Genomic DNA, 9,823 nt, shown 5'->3' on the forward strand with positions numbered 1-9,823 from the left:
TCGCGAGAGTGAAATAATATGACAGAAAAAATGGGGAGAAGAAAGATATTTACGTATACAGCGAAAACAATAGAATGACAAATAATGGAAAATCGAGAATAAATAAAGTGAACGTCATAAATTTATTTAACTTCGTTTTTCTCGTCCTTGAGAGTTAAAGAAGTATTTAAATAGTCATCATCGAGTGCACCGTAAAATTACATAATAATTCCTTTTGTGATTGAGGTCAGTCGCATACTGAAGTATTGCAACTTATGCGTATATGCACATGCATAATATGTGTATGTGTTTTTATATCGTCAATACGTTTTATACATATAAGAAAATAACGAATAAAAAGATAAACTAATCTAATTATCTATAATATATTAACAATGATTATTTGCATATAATATTGTCTTTGTTTGCTATCTCTTTTATGGGTTCGAGTCACTTTTCCATAACACCTTTTACACTTATCCAATACAACCAAGATATCGTGTCATTTTACCAACTCTCTGGAGTCAATAGCATATGGTTTTTATTACTTTGATTTTTCCGAATGGGTCATCCATCCATTTTATTAATCGTGCCCACGTTGCTCGACTTTATTGATCTTTGATGGGAATTACTATTCCAACGTAACTGTTGACTAATATATGTATAATATTGTGCATTTGAATTAACTCAACATTTCGATAATATAACCTCAAAAATTGTAGAGAAATTCGATTAGTCAGGTAATCGAAAATAAATGGAATTCTTTTATAAAGTAGAAGATTGTAAATATAAAAAACAGTAGATTATTGACGATTATATTTATTTATATAAACATAAAATGTCGGTATCTTGAACTCATAATTATTAATAATATATACAACTATGTGTGTATTGACTAGTAGTTCGCCGCGTCCACGTGCAATCAGTCGCACGTGATATACTTATTGTGTACATTAATTAATTCACTGTGCTATTAATTGGTTCTTGATGTAATTTTATGTTTTATTAATATATCTTTTAAATGAATTTCTAGAGTTTGGAAGTTGTGTGAAGTAACTGTTAAAAAGAAAAAACAATTTTCTACAAAATGACAAAGTTTTTGGATTTATTGGAGTTTTTTGATCAAGATCATAAATTATATAACTCCTTTTTGCAAGATTTTTTTGCAACTGGTTATGATTTACCATTTAATTCAGACGAGGTACGAATTTCTTGATTTAATCTCTTTATTTCATGTTTCTTTGATATTCTTTAAAAATATAACCTATAAACAATGTTTTAATGATATTTATAAATGTTTACATTTTTCAGATAAAAGATGTGCATGATGCAATCATATCCACGATCAATAATCGATTAAATGAAGCTGCTACTCGATACAATGGTTTACTTCTATTAAATGCGTATTTAACAAAATGCTCACCTAAGATGCTTTCAAAGTACGGCATGTTATGGATAGGAAAGGCTACTAAAGAATTGGAAGATATTGATAATCATCCTGAACATCTTTCAATAACTTGTAAAGTTATTGGAAATGTAATTACACAATGCAAATCTATATCAGAATTGCAAAAGCAGATATCGATGGAAAATGTTAAACAACTTATAAATATTTTGGATAATCTAGAATCAGTCATTAACTGTGGTGCTACATATTATCTTCTTGCTACTTTATTATATCACTATCCAGAAGCTTGCGAACGTTTACAGGTATGTATTTATTATTATAACAAAATAATGCAGAATCTGTTTTAATTTTGAATTATTTTTACAGACATTAATTAGAAAAATAATATTTCTTCAAATAGATGCTTCTAAAAGCAATTTAGTTAATGCGGGAGCTAAATGTTTTGCTCTTTTAACTAGAACAACAGAACGTTCTTTTAAACCGCCTCCAACAAAGTTATACTATACGTGTTGGACTTATAATCAAGCATTGATATGCAACAGTTTACATGATATAATGGATAGTTTCTTTTCAGATTTATTAGAAACTGAAAGCGTAGACATTTGGGATAAATTGAAGTTATCAAGTATATCGGAAGAAAATATATTTGAATATTATTCTAAACAACAACAAAGGTTTTCCAACTTATGCGTGTACTTATCTGCTATGTTACAGTAAGTATTTTATAATAAGAACAAGAACATATCTTATGTTACGGTTTATTAAGAATATTATTTTTTACAGCGGATGCGAAGAAAGAAATTCTGTCTTACCTAATGATATTTTAAGAATATTATGTCGTGGCTTAGCTATTAGACCTATGCATTTGAAAAAGGAAAATTCTATTAAAGGACAGATATTATATTTTTTTCTTCCCAAGTTACATATTAGTTTATTTAACGTTTTAAGTGCTTTTATAGACGGGTAAATATATAATATACATAATGTTGTACCGAATTAAAAAACAAAGAAAGAATTACTTATATTTTTATTTTTAGATTTAAAAAAGAACTGATACCATATGGTTCGACAATTTTACAATTATTTCATCAAACGTTAAAATGGACAGCAAATGAGTTAAAAGATCAAGAAACAATTAGTAGCAGTAAACCATTAAAAAATCTAAGATTATCCGTATACAAATGTCTCTCACTATGGTTAATAAGTAACAATTCGCTATCTGGCATTGAAACAATCATAGATGAATGTCTTCCTTTTGTGCTTAAAGATATAATTTCAGAAAGAGATCGTGTACTTTTGACTGTATGTTTTTTTCTTTAAATTTATTAATGGCATTTTAAACTGTTATGTTTATACTATTAAATATAAAAATTGAATACAAATTTGAATATTTCATATAGGTAAAAAATACATCCAAAAATTTATCGAGAAAAGCCTTGAAACGTATTAGAGACGGTCAATATGAAAAGAATTCAGCTTTAAATAATACAATTGCAATTAAAAAGAATCCATGTTTAGATGCAGATTTATGCACGGAAGCTCTTATTACTTTACAAAATATTTTATTTTGTAGTTACATGAAATCAACACTTTATATGGTAAGATAAAATGATAATCGTTACTGAAAATTATTTATATAAAATTTATAGAAATATTGTATTATTTTAATATCAATTATTTATAATATTCTAGTATTTTTATTTTGTTTTAGAATATACAGAACGTTGTAATTCCACTTTTGTATGAATATTATCTTGGATCACCTGTACAAACGTTTTATAAGGAAAATACACAATGCCGTTTGCAACTGTTAAGAATATTGAAAGATTTACAATTAAATTCACATGCATCATTAACACCTCCAACGCAATACGCTATAGAAATTTTCGAAATGGCTCTTGACGATGTTAATCTAGATATTGTTCAAGAAGCTCAATGTGCATTATCTGAATTAGAAAAAATTATACATCCTTCCGCACCAACTTTATGCTTACCTAAAACAAAGTAATTTTAAGCAAAAATTTATTCGTTTTTAATATACAAATTTGAAACTAACAATTTATTCATTTTTCAGAGAATTAATAGAGGAAGATGAACTTCGTTCTAATGAATTAAAAGAACAAGAAAGTATGTCAAATGAAGAAATTCTACCACCGTCGAAGAAACGGCCAAAAATAATAGATATTGTCACATTTATTTCCGATGAAAAAAATCATATAGATTCAGGAACTAATATTATAGATAAAGTAACAGATAAATCGATAAGTATAGATAGTTCTAAGTCAGAAGATTACTTGTTACAAGAAAGTAAAAGTATTGTAAATAGAGTACCACTTATAGAAGTAAAAGATATCGAAAAAAATGCTGAACCTGAACAGCAAAATAGTGTAAAAGAAGATCAGATTTTATCAGAAGAATCTGATAAAATAATAGATAGACAATCAGAGCAAACGGAGGTAAAATCGACAAAAACGGATGCTGAGAAAGATTCAAGGGAAGATAATCCTCAACAAGAAGATAATTTAAAATCTTTGGAAGAGATGAAAGATATATTAATGGATAATGAAAAACAAATGTTACTTTGTTTTCAAGACCAACTGAAAGATGAATAAATATAATTGTACAAAATAGTTTTTGTTAATTTTTACGTATAAATGTCGTTCTTAGTGTAATATCAAAATTATTCGTAAAGATTTTATATACTTTAATATATATATATATATATATATATATACTATTAAAAGAAAATTAATAATAATGTTATTTGTGACTAAAAATTACCGTTTTACACTTACAATCTATTTTATCTATTTTCTATTTGAACTCATGTTTACCAAATGTTTGTATACCTACCCATATTTCTATATCCTAATTAATCTATCACTTCGATACATGATATTTGAAACTTTATCCGAATTCGAAAAGCAATATAATGTTCTTCTAAAAAACTGAAAGTGATCGTTATCATGGTATAGAATTAAGTAAAAATTAAGGGGAATTATTATAATCATCAGAAAGATAAAAAATTGATTCATTTTTATACAGATTATTTTTTATTATATCTAAAACCATTAAAAAATGAAGAATTTTTAATAGACTACCAGCAGCAATATAATTAATATTATATTTACAATTCATACGAGTTTTTACTAATTAGTACATTCTTACGTAAATTATTAAAGCTTCTTAATTGCTAGAAATCAAGTTTATTATGCAATGAATCCAGAGAAAACAACGAAGGTAAAATTTAGTGCTGGTTATTATACAGTTTTATACACATCGTAAATGTTTATATAAATATTTTGTTTTATGTCATAAATGTATTTTCATGAATAACATTTATTTGTTCAGGAAATGATACTTCCGAAAATAATACATTTTATTTATTCAGAGAACAATATTATTAAAGATAACATATTTTATTTGTTCGAAAAATTATACTTTTGAAAATAAAATATTTTATTTGTTCAAAAATTCTGCAGTTTTTGAAAATAAATATTTTATTTGTTCAAAAAGTGATATTTTTGAAAATGAAATATGTTATTACTTATAGAAATTGCTTAAGATAGTATTTCATAGGCGTTTAGTTTTAAAGAAACTTGTATTAAAATTTAAAAAACATTTTAGCAGCGTATTATAATATACAAATATTAGAAATTTCAATATTCGCATGTTTGAAAAAAAATGTAATATTTATATATATATAACACTAAACGAAGTTTCATTTTCTATTTAAAATACTATTTTATTTTAATTCTAAAGTATCGCCTCTCTTTTAAAAATATTATTTAATATATTATTTTCAGGAATATTGCCCAGTCGTTCCTGAATTATTTTATTTTTACTTCCTTTTTATACTTTCTTTATTTCCTTCCTTGTTTTTTCTTATTGTAAAAATATTGTAGTAATCCTTTTTAAAAGATATTACTTAAATTAGAAGGAAAATAATTGTAAAATTTTGGAAATATATTAAAAATGTTTCTTTAATCTTTTATGCGAACATTGTCAATTTGAATATAACATTATTACATATGATAATTAAATAGCTATAAATACGAGAAAACAAATGCACACGCAAAAAAGAACAATAAAATATATAAAATACAATAGCATTCGTCATTAATACAGCATAGTAATAATTAACAGATCTTACTAAGTCTTCATTCACTCGAAATATTATATTTATCTCATTTTTTCAATAAGATAAATAACAATATTTACAAATCACTGCTTAACATTGTTTTAGTATGCTGTTTAAAACAATTTACTCGTGATCACAATGAACAAAAAAGAATTGTCTCCTGATAAAAATTACTATACTTTTAATACGTATTAAAAATACTTTCTTTAAATTCGAGGACCGACATATGTTATTTGTTTCTCTTTAAAAAAGAAGATCACGCCATGGATATAGTCTTCGTCTAAATAACGCTCCAATTCTATCTCGAATACCTATTCCGAAAATTCTTTTATGTACCCAAGGAAATAATAAAATAAAAATTGTAATCGGTAGGAATATCTCTAATATATATGATAATATAGTCCAACCGTGGTAGTTTGGACAATTTAACATATCCTCGGCCATTTTATACATAGGTAAACCATCACATTCTAAATTTTCTAGATCTTTATACAAAAATCGTTTTCTTTTGATCAAATGAAGTAACTCTCTTATACTGCAATCACATGTAAATGGATTTCCCCTTAAAGTGAATTTATCTAAAACTCCAGAATACACGTAGCCGAATTCGTCCAATTTAAATTCTGATATATCATTATTATGCAATTCTAATACCTAAAAGTAAAAACAAAAAAACAAAAAGAAAAAATTGTCAAATATTTTCAATAAATGAATTTAAAAATGATAAGATAAGAAGTAACTTACTTTGAGAGTTTCTGGTAATCCATGAGTCGTCATTTTAGAAATATGGTTATTAGATAACAGTAATTCAGTTACGTTCATTGGTTCTAAAACTTGAACTGATGGTATCTCGGGTAACAAATTTCCAGTGAGATTTACTATTAAAGTATATCCTTCTATAGGTTTCACTTTTTTTGGATCGATCAAGAATTCAGACATTTTTCTATGCGAGCAATCTAAAATGCGAGTGTTATCATACAGTCTTACTTTACAAGCGCAACCAGTTTGACAATTTTTACTAATTTTGAAATATTTGTCTTCGGGACACGTATAGGTGTTTGAATCCTGGTATTTAATTATGGGTCCCTCACTTTCATCAGGATTAATACACGATAAATTTCCCAGTTTAAAGTTAAAATAATGGGAATAAAAATTTGGCAGCCTATTTTCACGGAAACGCAAAAGATCGTACAACTCACAATCGCATAATATAGGATTATGATTCATAAGAACGACAATGTTATGATATTGTCTAAAATATTTTTCCAGTGTCTCCTCGTCGTTGAAGAAAATATTTGCTATTTTATTATATGTGAGATCTATCACAAACTTGGATGATGGATATATTAAATCAGTTGTCTATAAAAAAGAAAACCAAATGGAAAAGATAATTGTAGCCAAGATATTTCTTTTCTAATTCCATCTAATCATAATAATTTATTAAAATAACGATACTTAAAATTATGTTTAGATAATAAAATTTGATATTTACCCGAAGGTTTTCTATTTTGTTGTGACTCAAATCTACTAATTGTAAATAATGTCCATATTTTTTCCATTCGATAATTAAATGTTTTATATTATTGTGCGATAAGTGAAATTCTTCGAGAAATAGATTATGACGAAGTGAATACCAATCATTACTATTTTGGAATGTTAGCTTATTACGAGAGAATTTAGCAATCCTTAGAATTAGCATTTTACTTAAAGCCGTTTCTTCGATGTATGATATTTCATTGTTTTCCATATTTAGTTCCGTCAAAAATATCAAGCCGTAAAATAGATCGCTAAAAAATATTCATATTTGAAAATGAATAGAATATATTAATATTTTTTTTTTTTTTTTAGTAATGGTAAAATAGTGTACCTTGTTATAGAAATTATTTCATTCCCGGACAAGTCGAGTTTCTCCAAATTGATCATGTCTCTAAAGATTTTATTAGGAAGAGATTCAATCATATTGTTTTTTATTGAAAGTTCTACAGCATTTTCTAGACCACGGAAGATATTATAAGGTAGAGTAGTAAGATAGTTATCATCGAAGTTGATATATTTTAACGCTACTGATTCCCAAAAAAGTTCTGCTGGTAGAAATGTTAATTTATTATTGTTTAAAGAGATTATTTGAAGCTTAGGTAAATCCGCAAGAAAATAATTTGGCAGAGTTGCCATCATTTTTTTATTATTATTCAAGTACAGTTCACGTAATTCTATATTTTTTTCTAACAATCTTAATGGAAGGGACGTGAATTTATTGAAAGACATATCAAGTATTTCCAATTTTTGCAAATTATAAAAAGCTCTCTCCTTCATGGCGTTTAATTTATTGTTACTTATGTTTAAAAATTTTAATGAAATTAGATCGTCAAATGTTCCAAGTAAGAATTCCTCCAAAATATTGCTGTTAAGATCCAAATAGTTTAGATCACTTAGTTTATAAAATAATCCACCAAAGATCCAATTAATTCTATTGTTTGATAAATCGATTCTCTTAACCACTGGGGTTGAGAAGAAAAAACGATGGGGTAATATAAGTGCATTATTAGATAAATTCATCCACTCGACTCTGTTTTTCTCCCAAAAATAAAGGGACGAAACATTAGTTAAACCGTTATAAGATAAATCTAGTTTTGTGACATTTTGGAATCCTTCAAAGTTCTCCTGTTTTAATGTTCCGTAATAGTTTTTAAAAGAATTAAATATGAGGTTATCTGTTTCTTCCACTCCTAATTTTTTGATCACATCTATTAAGTTAATTTTGTTTGATATTCCACAATTTTGAAAATTCACCGTATCGATTTTCTTTTCGTTTAGATTCATCTTCAAATTAAAGCTTTCCCATCCGTCCCAATCTTTACATTCAATCTGTTAAATTATTATTTCATTTTATTAAAAGATAATAAAAAGTTTATTCATTAAATGACACGTAAGATTTTATTTTCAGAATAAAGTTTCTATTTCCAGATAATTAAAATAGTAGAATTAAATGACATCAAATAAATTATATAAATAATGTATATACCTGAATAAGTTCCTCTGGTTTTATGATGATAACGAATTTCACTTTATTATTAACATAGCAAGAAAATCTTATAACGAGTTCATCCACTGACGCACAATGACACGTTGGGTTATCCGCGCAAAAATGATGAAGGCTGTTGATCGTTGTGAAGGTAAAGAAAAATATCAATAAAGTTATGATATTCATTGTTTTTAAACGATCCACTATAATAGAAAAAAAGAACAAAAAAGAAATAGATTAAATTTTATTCGCGAATACTTCAAATTTAAAATAGATCCGAAGTTTGAAAGAAATTATAAAATATATTGCTCGTATATTAAAATAACGTTTGATAAAGTTCTAATTTATTAGTCTTACTATCTTTGATAAAAATTGTGTTCTATGAGAATCGATACGATTTCACGTAATGTTTCCAGTGATTCAACGAATTGTTTAATAAAATCAAAAAATTTTATTACCGTTTAAATAACGTTGATTTTTGATCCTGTTAATTTGCAGATAATATGATATAAATAATCGATGATGCTATTCTTTAGTAGATGATGTCATGTCCTCGACGAGTGTAATTATTTGACTAAAATTGTATTTCAAGTTCAATGCGCTTTTAAATAAAAATAAAAAAACAAACAGACAAAATTTCTGAACATATGCAAGAAATTCAGAAAATTCAGATTTATAGAGAAAGAAAAAAAGAGACAAAAAGGTGAAATCAAAATCAAAAGCTTATATAACATTTGGATATAATTAATACGACTATTAATTATATACTTAAATTAATAGTAATATAATCTAAGTAATATAATACAATTAAAGTAATAATAAAAAGTATCTTACTCTTGTGTGTGGACAGACAATAAAACTCAGAAATTAAATTAAATAAGTTTTATAATAATCTAATTAAAAGAAAAATAACGTATCTTTGTTCCACTCGATTCAAAATATTAGGTCAAAGTAACGATCTTGCACACGCGTTGTTATTTATCTATAAGCAGGAAGAATAACAGAACTATGAAAATAATTTGTACATATATAAAGCGAAGTACCTTCTCACAAATTTAAATTAACGACCCTGAGTGTTTGCTAATATCCTTTTTCATTTGATAGTACCCTATAAATAGTTTGTTGTTTGAAAATTAAATATTTTTCGGTTACAATGAACGTTATAGTATACAAATAAATATATCTGATGAGTTATCTTACCAAATCCATTGGAAGATCACGAAATTTTTTGAATATGCATATAGATAAATAAATATTACAATATATTTATACA

The 9,823-nt window shown here is 25.9% G+C and overlaps 2 protein-coding genes across 2 annotated transcripts; one reads left to right on the plus strand and one right to left on the minus strand.

Moving 5' to 3' along the window:
* Positions 1 to 409: 409 nt before the first annotated feature.
* LOC106791010 (proline-, glutamic acid- and leucine-rich protein 1) lies at positions 410 to 4,010 on the plus strand. The gene is made up of 9 exons (XM_014756329.1): positions 410 to 719; positions 1,013 to 1,180; positions 1,291 to 1,689; positions 1,754 to 2,100; positions 2,171 to 2,350; positions 2,425 to 2,689; positions 2,788 to 2,985; positions 3,099 to 3,391; positions 3,462 to 4,010. Exons 2-9 carry the CDS (start codon positions 1,067 to 1,069, stop codon positions 3,997 to 3,999), a joined length of 2,334 nt encoding a protein of 777 aa, XP_014611815.1. The 5' UTR covers positions 410 to 719; positions 1,013 to 1,066; the 3' UTR covers positions 4,000 to 4,010.
* A 1,379-nt stretch (positions 4,011 to 5,389) lies between these two features.
* On the minus strand, positions 5,390 to 6,563 carry LOC106791000 (slit homolog 3 protein-like). Its single transcript, XM_014756306.1, has 2 exons — positions 6,273 to 6,563; positions 5,390 to 6,182 (listed from the first exon to the last, which is right to left on the minus strand). The coding sequence occupies exons 1-2, from the start codon at positions 6,465 to 6,467 to the stop codon at positions 5,772 to 5,774; spliced, it is 606 nt and encodes a 201-aa protein (XP_014611792.1). The 5' UTR covers positions 6,468 to 6,563; the 3' UTR covers positions 5,390 to 5,771.
* Between the last annotated feature and the right edge of the window lie 3,260 nt (positions 6,564 to 9,823).

This window comes from Polistes canadensis, unplaced genomic scaffold (assembly GCF_001313835.1).
Source record: "Polistes canadensis isolate GaletaPanama2010 unplaced genomic scaffold, ASM131383v1 scaffold_277, whole genome shotgun sequence".
Taxonomy (NCBI): domain Eukaryota; kingdom Metazoa; phylum Arthropoda; class Insecta; order Hymenoptera; family Vespidae; genus Polistes; species Polistes canadensis.